Raw genomic sequence first — 21294 nt, forward strand, 5'->3', positions numbered from 1 at the left:
ATTTATTTATGATAGTCACAGAGAGAGAGAGAGAGAGAGAGAGGCAGAGACACAGGCAGAGGGAGAAGCAGGCTCCATGCACCGGGAGTCCGATGTGTAATTCGATCCTGGGTCTCCAGGATCATGCCCTAGGCCAAAGGCAGGCGCCAAACCGCTGCGCCACCCAGGGATCCCGTGTTGTCACAACTTAATATGATGCCACATGCCACATTTGATGCAGCTTTATTTTTTATTTTTTTTATTTTTTTTTAAATCTTTTATTTTTTTTTTAATTTTTATTTATTTATGATAGTTACAGAGAGAGAGAGAGGCAGAGACACAGGCAGAGGGAGAAGCAGGCTCCATGCACCGGGAGCCCGATGTGGGATTCGATCCCGGGTCTCCAGAATCGCGCCCTGGGCCAAAGGCAGGCGCCAAACCGCTGCGCCACCCAGGGATCCCCAGCTTTATTTTTTAAAGAAAAATTAAAAACACACTCAGGATCTCCTAGGTAAATGGAGGTCTTGAACAAGATTCATGGTACACCCACAAATATTTTCAAGGCAAAATATTATTGTGTGCCAAGCCCTTTCACATGGACAATCTTTCTCTTAAAATAATACATGTACATGATTACAAAATGTAATTACATTAATTAAATGTACATTATAAAATGTAAATGGTACAGAAGAATATACAAAGAAAAAAATCTCTTTCCCACCCTTGATTCCCAGTTCCTCAGCTTCTCTCCCCAGAGGCAAACACAATTACTGGTTTACCGTGTTAATATTCCACATGTTTCTCGGAATATATAGCTAAGATACATAAAAGGATACAGATATATATATATATATATATATATATATATATATATATATATAGATGGGTTATATCAGTAAGGATATATAGATAGCTAGGTATCTGATAGATCCTTATTGATATAATCCTTATAATATACATACATACATATATTTACATATTTTTATGTGTCCATAGCTATACAGTGTTTATCAATAGAGAGATGGGATATATATAATTATTATATATATTATTATTATATATGTTATATATATCCCCACCTTTTTTCTTACACAAATCAAAGCATTCTTTTTGTGCTCTTCTGTATCTTGTTTCATTATTTACCATATCTTGCAGCTCTTTCTATAAAGGCATATGGACTTCTCTCATTCTTTTTTTTTTTAAGATTATTTATTTATTCATGAGAGACACAGAGAGAGAGGCAGAGACATAGGCAGAGGGAGAAGCAGGCTCCATGCAGGGAGCCGGATGCAGGACTTGATCCCAGGTCTCCAGGATCACACCCTGGGCTGAAGGTGGCGCTAAACCGCTGAGCCAACCGGGCTGCCCTCTCATCCTTTTAGATGGCAAACCATTGTATCAGTATATCGTGAACCATAAAATGCATTTCCTCAGAGGAGCCTGGGTGGCTCAGCTGGTTGAGCGTCTGCCTTCAGCTCAGGTAGTGATCCCAGGGTCCTGGGATTGGGCCCCACATCAGGCTCCCTGCTCAGTGGGGAGTCTGCTTCTCCCTCTCCTTCTGCCTGCAGCTTCCTCACTTGTGTTCTCTCTGTGTGTCAAATAAATAAATAAAATCCTTTAAAAAATGCATTTCCTCAGACTTCTCTTGATGAATACCTCTTTTAAATCTTCACAACAACCCTTTAGAGAAAAGGATATAGACACCTGAGATATTGTATTCCAAACCCAAGCATTATTTCATTTTTTTCCAAGCATTATTTCAAAGCCTGTAGAGCTTTACTGTTTCAGAGTTAGACTGAGTTAAAACAACTCAGTCTTGTGAATAGGATGGATAGGAATGGGCAGAGAGTAAAGGCAGCAGAGTAAAGAAAATCTGATAATTTCTTCCTTTATGAGCATAACTAAACTTCACAACTGGAGCCAAGCATAACATGGGTGTTTTTAATAGGTGAGTTTTGTTAATGCCTAGATTTTGATGGGTCCTTAATGGTCCCAGAGCGGGAAGCAAACCCAGGCAGAGCTTTGATCAGTCTGGTGTCTACGGTTCTTGTGGGCGTCACATTTCCCTTGGCAGACTGCTTCTGTCTTGAATGCCTGTAATAATGTAACCAGCAAGCTGAGAGGTGTTAGTCATTACTGGCATTTGAACAGCAACTTCAAATACATAAAGATATTTGAAAGTCATGACAAACTTGTAGGTAGGCAGGCAAAGCAGCTACTACTAACCTCATCCTACAGATGAGAAAACCACACATCCTACAGATGTGAACGAGCACATGGTGGCTAAGCTAGCAACAGAGTGAGGTCCCAAAACCAGATCCTTCCATTCAGAGGCCACAGAAATCTCTTCTAGATACATCATTTTACTTCCTAATGTTGACCAAAGCGGGATACATTATAATTGTAAGAGGGGATGACCAAGAGGAGGAAGAGGAGTGAGCATGGAGTAAGAGGAAGGGAGGCATTTGGACTCCTCTCTGGGACTAAATCATGCGTATCATGCTCTCTTATTCACTCAACTCCAGCCACATCAGTTCTAATAGATCCAGAGCCTCAATTTTTTTAAGACTTTATTTTATTTATTCATAAGAGACACAGAGTGAGGGAGGCAGAGACGTAGGCATAGGAAGAAGCAGGGTCCCTGCAGGGATCCTAATGCAGAACTTGATCCCAGGACCCCAGGATTGTGACCTGAGCCAAAGGCAGACACTCAACCACTGAGGCACTCAGTTGTTCCAGAGCCCCATTTTGTTTCTAAAAATGCTTGAGAATATATAATGCTTTAAATATCTTGAGATGCTTTGTGAAATTCATAGAAAATATAATCTTCTGACACAACTTTTTTTTGTTTTGTGTATGTTTTATTTTCCTAAATAACCTCTGAGCTCCTTGGAGACAGGGATAGAATCTTTATACACCTTAGTATCTCCCTCAGTGCATTTCATGCAGTACGTGTCCAATCACATGTTACTGTTATGATTATTATTGACAGGAAAGGCAAGATACATACAGGGAAGTGCACCAACTGTTTTCACTTCTACCATCATCTGTTAGCTTTGCCTGTTCTTGAGATTCAGATACATAGAATTATAATGTATGTCCTTTTTTATGTCTTCTTCCAGGATCCTGTAAGATTCATCCATGTTGTTACATACTGGTAGTTCCTCCTGCTATGATTGCTGAATACTTTCAATTATGTAACTATGCCTTAATGTATTAATTGTCCTGTTGATTTGGATTGTTCCCTGTTGGGGCGCTATTGTGAGTAAAGCTTTTATCAATATGTTTATACAAGTCTTTTTTTAAAATATTTTATTTATTTATTCATAGAGACAGAGAGAGAGAAAGAGAGAGACACAGGCAGAGGGAGAAGCAGGCATCATATAGAGCCTGATGTGGGACTCTATCCAGGGTCTCCAGGATCACACCCTGGGCTGAAGGCGGCGCTAAACCGCTGCGCCACCAGGGGTGCCTATACAAGTCTTTTTGTGGACGTAAGTACTTATCTTCTTCTTATATTCTGCAATTACTTAAGTACTTATCTTCTTTGGTGAGATAGACCACAGAGTAAGTGTATATCCAGCTTCAGTAAATACTGCTATATTCTAACTGTATTTATGAAGGAGAAAAAGGAAAATATTCTTTATTTAAAACATGTACCAAAATATGTAAATGCTAAAGTGTGATTTTCCTAAAAGATATAAAGAAGTAATCAGAGATTTGTACCTACTTGCAATGATGTAATTTGGACTTATGAGAAGACAATTATAATGTGAAAAAATGTTGAACTTTTTTCTTTATATTTGATATTTTAAGAGATATGTGTATACATACTCAGCCTTTTTACATGTATTTAGAATCACAGTGAACAAGCCAGCTACAATGGCAGCCAGAAACAATAGGTTTTATTATGAGTGCTGCCTTCAGTGAAGGGATTTTCCAAATATGGTGAACAGCTTTTGGTAAAGATCCAAACAAAACAAAAAGCAATCTTCTTTCAATGTGCATAACAGTTGAATTCCTGGAAAAATAGGTGTATATTAAAAGCAAGCAAGATATATCTTGAGTTCACATGTAAAATGAAGTTAGATTCTTGGCACATATTGTTAGATGTCTGGTGGGAACACTGACAAGCCATTCAGGCATAGGAAATTGGCCCTCACCTTGTAAGGTGTGGGCCACCCACAAACTTCCAAAATGACCATAGGGGGCAGTACCACCCCATTGAGAACCACTCTCCAAGACCTATTGTGTCTAGTATAGTTGACAATAGTCATCTGTAACTTGTTATATATTAAATGAAATTAAAAGCCCAGTTTCTCAGTCATACTAGCCACATTTCAAGCGCTTAAAAACCACGTGTAGCAGAAACTACCCACAGAGGAAAGCACAGGTCCAGATGGTTCCACTGGTTAATTATTCTGCAATTACTTAAAGAATTAACAACAGTTCTTCACAAATTCTTTCAAAAAATAGAAGAGGGAATACTTTCCAACTCATTCTATGAGGCAAGTATTACCCTGATGCCAAAATCAGACAAAAGTGACATAAGAAAACTTCAGACCAATATCTCTTATAAATTAGAGACGCAAAAATCCTCAACAAAATAGTAGAAAATATAATACACAAACCATGACCAAGTGAGATTTATTAGGAACACAAAATTTGGTTAATATATGAAAATGAATTAATGTTATATACCATGTCAGTAAATTAAAAGACAAAAATCAAATGATCATCTCAATAGATGCAAAAAAAAAAAAGCATCTGACAATATGCAAAACATCTTCATGATAAAAATACTTTACAAACTAGGAACAGAAGGGAACTTCCTCAATATGATATATAGAACATCTGCAAAAAATCCACAGCTAACATCATACTTAATGATAAAAGATTGAAAGCTTTTCCCCTAAAATCAGGAACAAGACAAGGAAGTCTACTCTTACAACTTCTATTCAATGTTGTGCTAGAGGTTCTAGCCAAGACAATTCAGCAAAATGTCAAATAAAAGACATCTAGATTAGATAGGTTTGAAGATGACATACCTCATATATAGAAAATCCTATGGAATTTACCAAAAACTATTGAAAATAATAATGAGCTCACCAAGGTTGGAGGATAAAAGACCAGTAGACAAAAAAGCAATTGTATTTTATACATTTATAAAGATCAATCCAAAAAGGAAATTAAGAAAACAATTCCACTGGGGTTGTCAGTCAGTTAAGTGTCCAACTCTTGATTTTGGCTCAAGTCTTGATCTCAGGGTTGTGAGATCAAGCCCCACATCAGGCTCTGAGATGGATATGGAGCCTACTTAAGATTCTCTCTCTCTTTTTCCCTCTGCCCCTCCCCTCTCTCTAAAAACAAAACAAAGCAAAACAATTCCACTTAACAAAAGCACCAAAAAAGAATAAAATGTTTAGAAATAAATTTAACAAAATAAGTGCAAAATGTATACTCTGAAACTAGAAAGCATTCTTGGAAGAAAATAAAGATCTAAATAAGAGGAAAGGGATCCCTGGGTGGCGTAGCGGTTTAGCGCCTGCCTTTGGCCCAGGGCGCGATCCTGGAGACCCGGGATCGAATCCCACGTCAGGCTCCCGGTGCATGGAGCCTGCTTCTCCCTCTGCCTGTGTCTCTGCCTCTCTCTCTCTCTCTCTCTCTCTCTCTCTGTGATGACTATCATAAAAAAAAATAATAATAAATAAATAAATAAGAGGAAAGCCATCCCATGTACATGGATCAAAAGAGTTAATGTTGTTAAGTTGGCAATACTTCCCAAACTGATATACAGTTCAATGCAAGCCCTAACAAAATCGCAACTGGCTTCTTTATAGATATTGACAAGCTCATTCTAAAATTCATAAAACATTCTTTAAAAAAAGATTTTATTTATTTATTCATGAGAGACACAGAAAAAGAGGCAGAGACATAGGCAGAGGGAGAAGCAGGTTCCCTGTAGGGAGCCTGATGCAGAACTTGATCCTGGGACCTGGGGATCACATCCTGAGCCGAAGGCAGATGCTCAACCACTGAGCCACCCAGGCATTCCCATAAAGCATTTTTGAAAAAGAACAAAGTTGGAGGATTCATACTTCCCAATTTCAAAAACTCACTACAAAATTACAGTAATCAAGATGGTGTTGTGCTAGCATAAGAATAAACATGTAGATCATTGGAATTGAATTAAGAGTCCAGAAACAAATCCCCACATTTGCAGTCAACTGATTTTCAACAGCTGATTTTCTAAAACAAATCCATAGGGAGTCTTTTCAACAAATGGTGCTGGGACAACTGAATATTCACATCCAAAAGAATGAAGTTGGGCCCAGGGTTGGGGGGGAGGTCCTCAAGATTTTTTTTTTTTTTTAGTTGGAAGAGTTCTTCATGTATGTATCCTAGATACAAGTCCCTATGGAGAATATTTTAAAAAGGAAAAGCATATGGATGAGGTAATTGGGCATTAAAGAGGGCATATAATATGATGAGCACTGGGTGTTATATGCAACTGATGAATTACTGAACTCTACATCTAAACTAAGAATGTACTATATGTTGGCTAATTGAATTTAAATTTGTTTTTAAAAAAGGAAAAGCACAATTCAGTGGTTTTCAAAGTATGGTCCCAAGAACAGCAGCATCAGCATTACTTGAGTGTATGATAGGAAGGCATATTCTTGGTCCCCACCCCACACTTCCTCAGTCAGAGCTGTGGGGGTGAGCCCTGGTAATCTGTATTTGTACAAGCCGTCTGGAACACACTCAAGTTTTGAGAACAACTAGTATAATGCAGTATAAAGATAAAGGCAGGAGCCCATCCCTAGCATGAACAAAGACCGTGTTTTCCCAAGAGCTCATGCAGTTTCTACAACCACATTATGACATGTTGATACTACTGTCATCCCCATTTGACCAGATCAGTAAACTGCAGTGCAGAGAAATGAAGATGATTGCCTGAGATCATGAGTTTATGAATGGCAGAGCTGAGGCCTAAAGGGCCAGGCTTCTCTTCCAGCAAAGCCCATGCTATTAACCACTATGTCAGCACTTCCCTGAGCGTGAGCCATAAACATCACTGGTGGTGATGGGATAGTCTCAGAGCATATGTGGATGTTCACTTTGAACTCCAAAAGTTATATACAGATTTTCCTCAACTTACGATAGGGTTTTGTCCTGATAAACCCATCATAAGTTGAAACTATTTTAAGTAAAAAATGCATATAATACACCTAACCAATAGGAACATCATTGCTTAGCCTAGCTTACCTTAAACGTGCTCAGAACACTTACACCAGCCTGTAGCTGGGCAAAGTTGGTGAACATAGTCTATTTTACAAGAAAAAAATCTCATGTAATTGATTGAATACTATACTGAATGTGGCAAACAGACTGGTTGTATGGCTACAGAAGGGTTGTGTGTCCATTGTTGATGCTGGTGATTGAGTGGGTGACTGGGAGCCTGTGGATGGCTGCCATTGCCCAGCATCACAAGAGAATATAGCACCTATCACCAGCCTGGGAAAAGATCAAAATTCAAAATTTGAAGTATAGCTTCTACTGAATGGCTATTGCTCTCACATCATTGTAAAGTTGAAAAATCATTAAGTCTAATCATCATAAGTCAGGGACTATCTGCATTTATTTTAAAGTGTTGTAGAAAAAATATGTAACTAGCATTTCAAACTCATGATTTCAATAGTCCCTCACATTAAGTATCCCTTAAAAATTTTATATTAAAAGTCATTTAATGAAAAATATTAAGTGAATAAAAGTACTGTTATACATGGCAAATATGGGAGTATCGGAAACACTACTGAGCCAGCATTACTTTAAAAATATATAATCATTTGTAGGGCACCTGGGTGGCTCAGTGGTTGAGCATCTGCCTTGCGCTCAGATTGTGACCCCGGGTTCTGGGATCGAGTCCCACATCAGGCTCCTGGTAGGGAGCCTGCTTCTCCCTCTGCTTATGTCTCTGCCTCTTTCTCTCTGTCTCTCATGAATAAAATCTTTAAAAAAAATGAAAATATATAATGACTTGTGCATCTTACTGTATAAAAATTGTACCTATAAAAACGACTATACAGGGACTCCTGGATGGCTCAGTGGTTGAGCATCTGTCGTTGGCTCAGGGTATGAAAAAATAAAATTCACAAATTCTCTCATGAATAAATAAAATCTTTAAAAAAAAAAACAACTTAAAAAAAGGACTATATAAAAATACCAGATTCTAGCTAATACACATGCTGAAGCATCTAAATGGAACTATATTAGGGGCACCTGGCTGGCTCAGTTGGTGGTGTGAGACTCTTGATCTCAGGATTGAAAGTTCAAGCCCCATGTTGGATGTAGAGATTACTTAAAAATAGTCTTAAAAAAAAACAGAGGGAAGTGTATTAGAGTCAGCCTCCTACTTTGAAATATATTGCAAAAGTAAGAGACTTCATTTGGATGGAGTGTTACATATGTGATAAAGTAACTGTAGCAAAATGTTCCCCATAGAACCCAGTCTTACATACATGAGCACTTATTCTGGGAATTCTTTCAATCTCTCTGTATGTTTGAAAACTTATAGAAAACTTACATCGGGGAAAAATATATGTAGATTGCCCCGTACAGTGAATGAATGAATGAATGAATGAATGAGTATATGAGTAAAGTATCAAAGAATAGGTAGAGATCTGCTGAAATGCCTTCTTTATACTCTCCTGCACATATTCCAAAGTCCGTTTTTATTACTTCTATAACAAAAGAACGTTTTTTTCTTTCAGGAAGAAAAATGGCACAGGAGTCAACTGATAAAATTGGTAAAACAGGCATTTATTGTGAGGAAGTCACACTGTGAAGAAACTCCCCGAGGCCAGCCTGAGAGTAGGCAAAAACCGTGGGCTCTTGCTCAAAGGGGGGATGGGACCTGAGCACTTCTCTACGCCCCCGCTGCTTGCCCTTGGGAAGTCTGAAGCAGAGCTGGTGAGTGGGCTCTGGGCTGTGCGCCAGCGCTCGCCCGCCTGTCAGTGTAGGCCTAGGTTAGTGTTTTCCATGTCCTGGGAAGCCAGAGTGTCAAGACAGGTGACAAAGGAAGTCGTGCAGAGGCAGGGCCAGGAGCCCTGACAGGGAGATTCCCAAAGTGTCGGAGATACAGGCAGCTGCCATGGCAAATTCCCGGTGCTGGTCACTTGTCTGGGGAGGGCAGAAAGCAGGGGTGAGGCTTCAATCCTAGACGCCGCCCCATTCCCCCCACCCCGCAGCCCTTGCCCAGCTGGTACTAACCTCCAGGGCAATGTTGTGGAAGGTGTTCACATAGGCAGCACCTCCGAGGAGCCCCTCATACAGAATGATCAGGAAGACGAGGTAGATGCTGGGCAGGAAGCTGAACCACACGTCCACCAGCAGGAAGGCCAGGTTGAGGCACTGGGGATGCAGGTGGAGGGGAAGGCTAAGCCTGGGACCAGAGGCTGAGATCCCATCCAGTGGCCCCTGGTTCTGGGAGATGCTGAGGAGAGGGCTGACAGAACCGGATCAAATCCCAACACCCAGCTGGCCTACCAGACCCTGGATGTGGGGGAGGCCTTCCTATCCTGTCCCAGCACCCTAGACATTGTCCCTCCCCCAACCTCACCTTGGCTCATGTCACTCCTGGACACTATTCCCCTTCCCTCACTTAACATCTCCTGGTCAGCACTATTTGCAGCTCAACTAGGAACAGGATCTCTCCTGCTCCTGGGCTCTCATGCCTCCTCCCAAGGGCTCCCTGAAGAGAGAGGCCCACCCCTCTCCCACCATTTTACCAGACTGAGGCTTTGGGTGGACCAGCAGTTTCCAACTGGGTGTGATTTTTGCCACCCAGGGGACATTTGGCAATGTCTAAAGATGTTCTGGGCTGTCTTGAGTGGGGAGGGAGTTGCCAGGGGCCATAGATGCTGCTCAACACCTTGCAGTGCATGGGATAGCCGTGCAACAAATGATTCAACTCCAACTGTCAATAAGGCCGAGGTTGAGAAACTGTGGCTGAGGTGTTCTCATGTCTCTTAGGAAGCTTCTCTTGCCCCACCCATGGGGGTAGGTCCCTCCTCTGTGCCCCAGTCCTTCAGAGGATCCCAGTGTCCCAGGCCTAAGCATGTAGGGTTGCCTTGCCAATACGTAGGCGGCCATGGTGGTTCATGCACAATGTACATACAGATCACCTGGGCACCTTGTGACCCACAAAAGCCTTGCCCTTGAAGATTCTAATTCATTAAGTCTGAGGTGAGCTCAGAGGTCTGCATTTAAAAGAACACATGTGGTGATACTAATGTGACTGGCAGTACACCACCAACACTTGTCTGTGTCATGGGGCTACACACTTTCTGTAATAGAATTAAATGATGATAAGCCACTAATTCTACAAAGCAGCCTTGGTTAAAATTACAGCTAAAATCCTAAGCTACCCATGTCAGTGGCATCTAATGAAGAACCCTGAGTTCGGAATTGTTGACACAACAATTTGGGACTTTGGTGGTACAGGGCCCTGGGCGGGCAGTACTGTTCAGAAAAATAAGGAAGAAAGCTACAGGGCATTCACACAGTACTGTCGAAACATTCAAGTGCAACCTTGATTTGTTCTATATCTTGTTATCCTAGAATCAGGCTCAGTTTATTAAAAATGACTTCCCTGGACTCATGGAAGGTTTATTTTGATAGTTACCTTCAGAGGCTAAGAGACCCCGGACTTTGAAACAATGAAGGCTGGTTATGTGAAGCTACTTCAGTTAGACCATGGGAGAGAATGGTGTGTGTTCACTTAAGGCTGTCATAGTTCTGCAACAGGAAGTTAAATTTGCTCACCAGCCTGGCGGTAAATAACTTCTTGGCTACATCACTGGTTCTATCATAATGAACCACCCAGAGTAAAAGACCAGTGTGTCATTTTTTTTTTTTTTTTTTATCCACAGAGATATTATTTGAAAGCCTGTGTCTTAGCATGAAGCTTGAGAAAATAATCAAGGAAGTACTTCTAGTGCTCTAAAACACTTCTTCTCATCTCTATTTTTTATAACTACCTAGAGAAGCAGATGTTGGCCACACCTGATTCAGAGATGAGGAACTCTCATCTTGGACTGGTTTAGAGACCTGCCCTAAGTCACACAACTGCAGAGAACAGAAGGTGGGATTTGCATCCACGTTTGCCAGGTTTCCCAAGACCACACATTTTATACAGAGCTGGAGTCCTGCTGGCCTTCTGTTCCCCAGACAACCTGACAGTGGGCAAGAAACACTTCCTGCAGAGGGAAGGAGGCCTGGGGTCTTGGGTAGCTGGGAGCCAAGGAGGGAATGGAGGGAGAGCCAGGCTTGGTACCTGCAGCAGGGCCAGGACCCATGTGAAACGGATGCGACAGCAATGGAGAGAAGAACGGGAAACAAAGACGCCAGCCTGGTAGAGCATCTGGTACCTTTGAAGGGGGCAGAGAGGAGAAGGAAGCCCCTCTGGGCCCCTACTCAGCAGGATGGCCCCAGCTGCTGCCAGCCCCATCATCAAGGGGCCCTCCCAGCCTCCCGCCCATCCTGCTGCCCCATCTTACTCTTCTTACCAGCGATACTGCTGAGCATGATTCAGGGATGTGTTCCGGAAGAACAGGAGCTCGAACTGCAGCAAAGAGCACAGAGGGTAGACGGTCAGAGACAAGTGGGGCCCCTGCCTCTATTGTGACTTGCACCCCTCCCGGCAACTCTCACTCACCAGCCCCTGATTGATGAAATACTCCGCAAAGTAAACTAGGACCAAGGGGACAATGTACCATAGCAAGCCCTGGAAGAGTCAGAAGACATAAGTGGAAAGCTGGCAGGCAGGCACTGGCTGTGAGGGTGGGGGTCTCGCCACAGCCACCAACCATACCTTGAACACAGTCCACCTTTCCTGAAGGGAGAGGTTTGAGCTGGAGTCTGCAGGGGAACGGGGAGGGAAAGGAAGGTGAGATTGGCACATGGACTCGGCAGAGGTGTGCTGGTGGGTAAGAACCAGCCACATTCACACTCACTGCATGAAGGCACTTAAATGCCACTGGATTGTACAATTAAAAATGGTTAAGGAGTCCCGGGGAGGGCGGGGGCGGGGTAGGTCATTTGGTTAAGCATCTGACTTGGCTTCAGCTCAGGTCATGATCTCAGGGTTGTGAGATTCCTTTGCACTTAAGATTTTCTCTCTCCCTCTGTCCCTGCCCCCCTCTCAAATGGTTAAACTGGTAAACTTCATGTTAAATATATTTTACCACAATTAAAAAAAAAAAAAAAAAAAGGAATTAACGGGTGGGACCTCTCCATAGCTCTTGTACAGTTTGATAGCTTTATCTCTCCAACCCAGCCACACTGGCCCCTTCCATTTCTTGACCATCCAAGTTCATTCCCAACACAGGATCTTTTTTTTTAAGATTTTGTTTATTTAACAGTGAGTGAGAGACACAAGCAGAGGAAGCAGCAGAAGGAGAGGGAAAAGCAGGCTCCCCACTGAGCAGGGAGCCTGACGTAGGTCTTGATTCCAAGACCCTGAGATCATGAGCTGAGCTGAAGGCAGACGCTTAACCAACTGAGTCACCCAGGTGCCCCCCACTGCTGTTCGCTCTGCCTGCAGCCTGTTCACCTTGCTGTCCATAAGGCTGGTTCCCTGTCATTCAAATTTCAGGCCAATGACATCTCCTCAAAAAGGTTTTCTCGGACCACTTCCTCCAGGTAGGACCCTTCTCTATTTCCCTCATTTCCTAGCAGCCCTCTCTGCTTTATGTCTGGCCAGCACTTACCAAGGCTCGAAAATAACATGTTTCTGATTCAGCTATTTGTTTATGAATCTGCCCCCATTCCTCATGTTGTGCACCTGGTACCCCTAGTGATCAGCACATCGTAAGCACTCACTGAGAAGCTCTTTTGCAGGCTCTACATTCATTGTGGAGCCCAGGGGGCTTGATCCCATGACCCTGATATGATGAGCTGAGATTCAATCAAGAGCTGGTTGCTTAACTGACTGCGCCACCTAAGTGCCCCAGTGAGTATTCTTGAATAGATGGATGCAATTGGCTCTTACCCTAACCAGCACTGCCGTCCACCTCCCCTCCTGACTGTGTCCACTGTAGAGTAGAAAGGCTGGTGCCCTTTCAGAGAGAGAGTGATGAGTCTGAGGGACCCCAAGTCTCCTACCTGGCTTCGACTCTGGGGTTTCACTGTCTATCAGGGGCTGCCGCGCTGATGTCTCTGCCTCTTCTTCCCCTCCGGGGTCCTGGGGCTCAGGAGATGTGAGCAAAAAGAAATAGCTAGGAACGGGTGGGATGGAGATGAGATCGAAGTGCCCGCCCTCCAGGGCAGCCCCTCATCATTCCTATACTCCTTGTAGGCCCCCTCATCCGGTGCCAGAGAGCCGCAACTACAGAAAGGTGCTTCCTTCTTTGGAGCGGAAATTTGTCTCTTTGTTGTTTATACCCACCGGCCCTTGTTTGGACTCATGGCTCACACCAAGCAAGTCAACTCTGTTTTCTTGTCATTGTTATTCTAATGATTGCTCTGGCTACCATTTATCATGTACTCATTCCATGCTGGGCCAGAACTTTGGAAATTTCAGTCTCTTCTATATTGGCTGTGTTTACACTCCTCCTATACAAAATATTTTTTGCTCATCATTTTCCTTTAAATGAATTCACTTTTTCTATGTGGCCTTGTCCTAAGCAATAATCTGTAAAATGACATGTTTGATTGGCTACTTAAAACGTTTTCCTAATACACTCAAAACTAATAAGGTAAAGTCCACCCCTGCCCCCTTCAAGTCATCTTGGGACCCACACTGTACCAGATGCTTCACACGGGGAAGCAAGGCGGACCAGACAGGTAGAGTACTTTGTCCTACACCATACAGCCAACAAGCAGCAGCTCCAGAACTCAAAGCAGGCCTATCACAGTCCAGAATCCATACCCCCACATTACAAGGCTGTGGGGATCCAAAGATTGGGAGCATCTGATCTAGTTCTCTCCTCGAATCCCTCACCCTCCCAGCCTAGGCAGCCTACCTGGCCAGCATCAGGGCGGGGATACCCAGCATGGACAGTAGGGTGTGCTGAGGGGAGAGGCCAGCCTGGGTGAGGCCCAGATAGGACAATGCTCCCATCAGTCCTGCTCCCCCAGTTCCTGAGGACCACCAGGAGATCACAGCCCTGAAAAGAACACAAGAGATGAGCAAGGATCACAGCCAGCACCGGAAGGTCCTCTCCCTCACTCCCTGATCCACCTGCTTACCTGGGGTAGAAGGCAGTGAGTGAGAGGAAGGTGACCTCTCCCACACCTGACGAGATGCTAGCCAAGACCACACCTGGAGGGAGGACAAGCATGCCAGTGGCCACACACCCCCATAGCCCTGATCCCCTGAGGTATCTGGCCATGGCCTCCTCTGCATCAGCTCAGAGGGACTAAAAACAGATCCCCTGGGCAGGGGATGCTTCAGATCTGGAAGAGAACCAAGAACCAACCTGCTTCCCAGCATGCCCTCTTATAGGAAATGAATGGTACCTCTATCTACCCAGGTGTCAGCTCTGGAACGAGAACTCATCCCTGATGCCTCAGCCACCCTCATGACGGGGTGTTGGTGACCCTGCTCACCTCCAGCTACCTATACTCCATCCATTTCCTCCTAGCTCAACCCCCACCCTCCTCTAGCCATCACCCATCCCTCCAAAATGACCTCATCTCCCAACTCCTACTTGTGACAGTCCCAGAAGGACTGAGGGTATAAAAACAATCCCTTTCCTCTCAGAAGTTGGGAAGACTACCCCTGCAATGCTCTGTTTTGGTTCATCTGAGTTCCCCACCTGACACAGAACCTCACACTCACCACACAGGCTGGTCCCCACTGAATGAGAAAAGGCAACCAGGATGAAGCTTCCAGCGGCACAAATCCCACTGACAAGAACTCGGGGGCTGAGGGGCAAGAGGTAGGGAGGGCAGAGGAAGGTCAGCTTCCACTGCTGCAACTCCCCAGCCCTCCCAACCTCCTAACCTCCCAACCTCCCAGCCTCCCCCTACCGCCCTCCCCCACCCCCACTTCAGATCCCACCTGCCCTTCTTCCTGCCATCCCACCCAGACCTGTAGGGCAGCAGATGCAGACCAAGGGGAGCTAGCAGTTTGATGATGAGGGTGGGGAGGATGTCTGCCAGGAGCACTGCCTGGAACAGGAGAACAGAGTGAGATCCCTGACAGTCCCAGTGACAAGCCTCCCAACCAAGCGGCCAAGGAAAGACAGACACCGGCCAGGTTGACCAGCTACAGACACAGGCTCTGAGGTCAGAGAGATCTGGGTTCAAGTCCCAGCTCTGCTGCTCTGTAGCTTTGTGTCAAGACATGTGCATTGTCTGAGCTTCAGTTCCCTGACCTGGAATATGGGGGACAGGGGAGAGATGCTTACAGTGCTTAGCTCCTAGTAGCACTGTGACGATCACAGGAGATAATGTATGCTACACATAGAAAAGGCTTAGGAAACTTCAGTCTTAATTATGATCATCATGATGGCAGCAGCCAGGTGCTGAGGGGTGGGGGTGGCAGGGGTTGGGGAGGACCAGGTGGGTACTCACAGCCGTGGAGACAGAGTTGCAGTCAAATCGAGATGAGCTATTGTGGGCAGTAGGCGGAGGGTCTGGGTCCACCTGATGATGGAAAAGAATCTTTCACCCACAGAGCCAAGAGGAGACACACACAAAGGGCCTAGCTCCAGTCCCAGCTCAGCCCTAACTTGGAGGATGGCCTTGGGTCTGGCCTCTTGGGGTCTCAGTTTCTCTAAGTGCACAACAGGGAGGGTGAGATTACCATCGTAGAAAGTTCAAATTACGGACCCAAAGGCCAAATGTGGCTCTGTAAATGGGCTCTACTTGGGTAACACATTCAGGAGCTTTCATCCAAAAAAATTGGGGTTCCCAAATTTTTACTTTCTGTCTAGAACAATGTGGATAGGAGGAGTGAACTTGTAATGCTCCCAAAGTGCCTTATTTTCTCTGAGATAAATATATTTATAAGGCCCTATCCCACTGGAAGCTTGGGTATGTTTGCCATGTCAATTTTAGGGAGCGGGCATATACATGCAGTAGGCATACAGGCTGGAAATGGGTCCCTTTCCCCGAAGAACGGGAAAGGAGATTCAGCTGGAGATCTGTGAGGGTGGAGTTAAACCAAACTCCCTCAGTGACCCTTTCCTCTTCCACCTACTCCTCTTAAACCCCTAGGAGGATTTCCAATTTTTTAAAGCCCTGTGGCTCCAAGCCTGGTCTCATTTTTCCCCACCAACCTCACATGTGGACACATTAGCAACCCCATGGCCTGAGGATTCCAAATAACTATTCTATGTATACATGAGAATATGTAAATGCTAACATTTAAAATAATTTGATAAAGTCTTTGTAGCTATTCATCCAAAAAACAAATTAAAAATTAGGTTTCCCGAAAAGCTGGTCTTGGACCAAATTCCCTGTTGGATTTGCAAGGTGGTGGCTACTCCAGCACCCCCCACTCCAGCTCATCACAGACAAGAGATTCTCAACTGATTATACCCCCCAGGGAACAGTTGGCAATGTCTGGAGACATTCATGTCTCAACTGGAAAGCAGGGGGTACACTTAGTATCTGGCGGGTAGAGGACCCGCTAGGGTGCTGCTAAGCACTACACAATGCACATGAAAGCCCCACAACAAAGAATGCTCCAGCCTAAAATTAACAGCACGAGGGTTAAGGAACGCTGCTATAGACCATGGCCTCACCCACATTTGAGTTTGCATAGGTGGCACCATTTGATTCTCAAAAACCCTTTCCGCTCTGTGGTCTGGGAGACTGGGAACTTTAATCCCCTTGCCCCACTCCTTGGCCACCCCATTCCATGAGTTTTTCAAAGGGGTCCCTGCTCTAGAGTGAGTCCCTCATCTTCCCCTGACTAAACATGGTCGGGTGGTGGTAGAGAGGATCACTTACATGGCTCTGGTTCTCAGATGCCCTCTGGTGGCTAAGGATGTCATGGGCAGCGCTGAGCATCACCACATAAGAGAAGTTGTTGCAAAGGCCCAGGAGCCTAGAGTGAACAGGATGGACTTTTTTTCCCCCCTGATCCAATTTTACTGAGATATAACTGACATATAAACAGGTATTAACCTCCTTCCATGCTTACAATACAATCTACCCACAGTCCTAGCACCAAATCTCCCCTCTTGTGGTTTTTAATCAACTCCCTTGTTGTTCTCTATCACCAGACCCCATCTCCATTTCAGTGTTAGGGTTAGAAATACAGGGTTTGGGATGACAGACTTGGGTTCACACCTTATCCCTCTCAGGAAAAGAAGTTGGGCAGCTCGGATGGCTCAGTGGTTTAGCGCCGCCTTCGGCCCATGGCCTGATCCTGGAGACCTGGGATCGAGTCCCATGTCAGGCTCCCTGCGTGGAGCCTGCTTCTCCCTCTGCCTGTGTCTCTGCCTCTGTGTGTGTGTGTGTGTGTGTGTGTGTGTGTGTCTCTCATGAATGAATAAATAAAATTTAAAAAAAAAAAAAGGAAAGAAAGTCATCCTTGATGACTCTCTCCAAGCTTCCACCATAATTCAGTTCCTGGGGCATTTCTCATCCACTGTTCTCCATCTCTGATGTGCTGTGGAGCAGTACAAAGATCCTGGGGCTCAAAGCCCAAAGGACCCTGTTCAGGTCTCAAAGACTGCTGCTTTCAACTTGAGCAGCCTCGGTCTACTCATGTATAAATGGGGACACAAGTTTTTCTTTTCACCACTTCACAGGGGGATGTGGGGATTAAAATAATACCAAAGCCTTCTATGACCCACGAAAGATCTTTTTTGCTTACTCTCATTTCCCAGAGCTACACTCAGTGATGGGAAAGGAACTGCGCCCAGCGCCAGAGATTTCATGTGCTCTTTTCACAAGTCCATGACATGGTCTCACCGTTCTTTTCATTTTGCGGCTGTCAAGCTGAGGCTCGGAGAGGTTACAGGCCTCTACCAGAGTCACATGGGAAGTCACTTCCAACCCAGTGTGCCACCCAAGCCCTCAATGTTAGGTTAGCCCCTAGAAGGATTTCCCAAGGCTCAATATCAGAATGATTTCAGAAAGTAGATGGATGAGCTTTCACTTTTTTTTTAAAGATTTATTTATTCATGAGAGACACAGAGAGAGGCAGAGACACAGGCAGAGGGAGAAGCAGGCTCCTCGCAGGGAGCCGGATGTGGGACTCCATCCTGGATCCTGGGATCACACAGTGAGCTGAAGGCAGAGGCTCAAAAGCTGAGCCACCCAAGCGTCCCTTTTCTTTTGTTTTAGATGGTTGATCTTTTAAAAAGTGGGGGTGCATTTATAAAAACATGCATTAGAAAAAACACTGGCTTTCTATCTACAGTAGTGATTTAAAGATTTCAGGGATGCCTGGGTGGCTTAGCGGTTTAGCACCTGCCTTTGGCCCAGGGCATGATCCTGGAGTCCCAGGATCGAGTCCCATGTCGGGCTCCCTGCATGGAGCCTGCTTCTCCCTCTGCCTATGTCTCTCTGGTGAATAAATAAATAAAAATAAAATAAAGATTTCTTTTAAAAAACACATGTATTGGGACACCTGGGTGACTCAGTGGTTAAGTGCCTGTCACTCAGGGTGTGATCCCAGGGTCTCGGGACTGAGTTCCACATCAGGCTCCCTGCATGGAGCCTGAGTCCCCCTCTGCCTATGTCTCTGCCTCTCGTGAATAAATAAAATCTTTTAAAAGATAGACGAAAATAAAAAAAATAAAAAACATATGTATTTACAAATTTAAAGTCTGAACTGTTTGGAGTAAAAACACGAAAGTAAGTAGTCCTACAGGTGATCTGAGAATCTGTCCCAAATTTGAAGGTGGTTAAGTAAATGAGTGAAGTCTTGGAGGTTTACATGCTGCCTCAGGGCAAGCCAACTGGTTTCTGTAAATATTTGTGAATTCAACTCCTTTTTCCCAGCTCAACTCTTTCTTCCCTCTTTCCTCTTATTGCTTCCCAACTTTTTTCACCCCATTTTTACTTCTACTGAAGTGTTCAGGCCACTCACCAGAAACCCATCACGTTCTTCCAAAGGGCTCCCTTATGGTAAGACCGAGGGGGCCGAGGTTCCGGGGCGGTCTCCTCCTCTGCGAGGGCGAGAAGAGAACAGCATGAACCCCACCTCCCTCGCAGGTGCACGAAGGTGCCACAGGTGTCCCCCCCGAGCCCGCGCCCGAGCCCCAAGTCGGTGGGTTGCGGGGCAGAGGCTGTCACTCTCGGGAGGGCGGGCGGGAATACGCACCCTCCGAATCCAAAAGGCGCCGCCGCGAGCCCGCACAACCTCCCATGGCATCAAGTTCAGGTCCCACGAAGGGTTCAAAGTCAGGGAGCGTCCAGAATTGGCTCCGACCGCGCGGGTGAGGGTCTGCGACAGCCGAGAAGGATCAACGCCCCACTGCAAGTCCCATCTCCGGCTTCTCCGCTGCACTCGCGCCGGGCGCCCCACCGAGTTACCCCGGGGCTCCATCTCGCGCCCTCGCACCCCCCACCACGGCCCACCCGTGGGACTCTGCCCCAGCCCCCTTTAAAGCAGGGGGCTCCGCGGTCTGTACCTTTAAGAGCAGCTGCAAGTTCGGCCCCGAGGTACCGCAGGTTGGCGGGTCACGTGACAGCACCGGCGGGCTCCTCATCACGTGCTTGGAGGTCACCACAACTTCCGGGTGCTCTCTGTGTCTTCGCTTCAGGCCTTCCTAGCCGCGCGGCGGGGGACGGAGAGAGGCCGGGGGAACGCTGGAACCGCTGGTTTAAAACTGGAGCTGGTAGGATCAGCAAGAAGAGCCGTGACGTTACACTAGCGGCGCCCAAGGTCTTGACGGTATCCTGCCAGCACTAGTCATGGCAGTGAGCGGCTTCAGCTCCTCTGCCGGCCTTCAATTGCCAGAAATAAAAATGGCCACCTGGCTGCTCTCGTCCCTGTTTCTGGCTGCGAACAAAGCCAGCTTCGAGGCATTCTTACTTCCTATCTCTTGCCCTTAGATTGCTTTTCAGAACTGAAAATAAAGATCACTCTCGCTTAAGAGGATTTCTATCTATTGGCAACATCCAAAGCATTAAAGAGATCCCTTTTGCGCCTTTGGCCCAGGGCGCTATCCTGGAGACCCGGGATCGAGTCCCACGTCGGGCTCCCGGTGCATGGAGCCTGCTTCTCCCTCTGCCTGTGTCTCTGCCTCTCTCTCTGTGACTATAATAAATAAATAAAAATTTAAAAAAAATTAAAAAAAGAGATCCCTTTTGCCAAATTATCCTAGAACCAAAGAATATCACAGAAATAGTCCAAGCCCTGGTTTTACAGATGAGAAAACAAAAAGGAAACTTGCTGGTGATGATGTAAGTTTAGACCTAAAGCTGACCTTAGAGACCCTTTTAACAATAGGAAGTAGAGCACCAGAGGCAGGTGTGCTTGGCTCCGCAGGCTGCAGAATTCCTGCCTGCATCAAGACTGCTTAGACCCGAGGATACTAAGGTCAAAGATTCTGATTCTCTGACCTCATCTAGTTCCTCGAATTGGTGATCAGGGAGGGGATTGGGGGATGAGGTACAGATCAAAGCCACTTCACATAGTCCAAAATACCAAGTGATTATTCTCTTACCTTCCTCTAGGTGGTAAAGCAGCATCCTGAATTTTCTTCATTGAGTCCTTCCCCTGCTAATCTCTTCTATGGGCTTCTACGGCTGGTGCCCACCTCTACCAGCTCTCTCACCACCAAGTCCTCAGACTGCTGTTTGAAATGTGTCCCCTCTGGTCTGCTTCCCAGGTTACTCAACCAATGAAAAATGGTGTCCTATGTGGGGCCTGTGGGGCCCTGCAAACTCAGCAACATGTCCTACCTGGCCTCTGCCTTCAAGGAACTCATAGGAGGGTGGGAGGTAGACACAAATAACCACAATACAAAGCTTAGCCAAGTTTTGTTTCGCAACAATGACTGCGGATGAGGGAATGGGCACTGGAGCCACTAACTCAGCCCCCTCTTCCCCTTGGGGAAGCATTAATGACCCTTAAATGAGAAGCCAGAGCTCTTACCAGCTCCTCTTCTCTCCTACTCCTTGTCCCTAGGCAAAACAGGAACCACAAACCCCAGCTTCCTCTCACAGAGTAGCTGTGGCTTGGGGGGGAGCCGGAAATGGCTGAGGTGTGAATACAAGACCTGAGTCACTTGAGCTGCAGTTGCCACAGCCCCCTCCCCCCTCCCCAGTTCTGAGATCTCCTGCTTCCAAGTTTTTTCTTTATGGCCTCCCCCCTCGCCCTTCAGCTCCAGATATGCACCT

At 45.5% G+C, this 21294-nt stretch overlaps 1 protein-coding gene across 3 annotated transcripts; it reads right to left on the reverse strand.

Annotated features, from left to right (window-relative positions):
- Positions 1–8781: 8781 nt before the first annotated feature.
- CLN3 (CLN3 lysosomal/endosomal transmembrane protein, battenin) lies at positions 8782–21203 on the reverse strand. Of its 3 annotated transcripts, none has more exons than XM_077907189.1 (17): positions 20619–21203; positions 19581–19784; positions 19271–19393; positions 19037–19115; positions 16945–17041; positions 15562–15633; positions 15077–15156; positions 14825–14910; positions 14233–14305; positions 14007–14150; positions 13147–13259; positions 11855–11901; positions 11699–11767; positions 11550–11605; positions 11318–11411; positions 9253–9393; positions 8782–9162 (listed from the first exon to the last, which is right to left on the reverse strand). In XM_077907189.1, exons 3-17 carry the CDS (start codon positions 19314–19316, stop codon positions 9043–9045), a joined length of 1317 nt encoding a protein of 438 aa, XP_077763315.1. In that variant the 5' UTR covers positions 19317–19393; positions 19581–19784; positions 20619–21203; the 3' UTR covers positions 8782–9042. The 3 variants fall into 3 exon arrangements, with proteins under 3 accessions (XP_077763315.1, XP_077763317.1, XP_077763316.1); XM_077907191.1 differs by having other exon boundaries at positions 19271–19450; XM_077907190.1 differs by lacking the exon at positions 20619–21203 and having other exon boundaries at positions 19581–19803.
- Between the last annotated feature and the right edge of the window lie 91 nt (positions 21204–21294).

The sequence above is a fragment of the Canis aureus genome, chromosome 8, assembly GCF_053574225.1.
Source record: "Canis aureus isolate CA01 chromosome 8, VMU_Caureus_v.1.0, whole genome shotgun sequence".
NCBI classification, from domain to species: domain Eukaryota; kingdom Metazoa; phylum Chordata; class Mammalia; order Carnivora; family Canidae; genus Canis; species Canis aureus.

Bases quoted from the DNA above. Each gene is read 5' to 3' on its own strand.
- CLN3 (XM_077907189.1), bottom strand. From the start codon at position 19,316: ATGGGAGGTTGTGCGGGCTCGCGGCGGCGCCTTTTGGATTCGGAGG. The intron at 14,911-15,076 runs GTCTGGGTGGGA...CTTGCCCCTCAG, and splicing joins CTGCATCTGCTGCCCTACAG to CCCCCGAGTTCTTGTCAGTG. The intron at 11,768-11,854 runs GTATGGTTGGTG...TGACTCTTCCAG, and splicing joins AAAGGTGGACTGTGTTCAAG to GGCTTGCTATGGTACATTGT.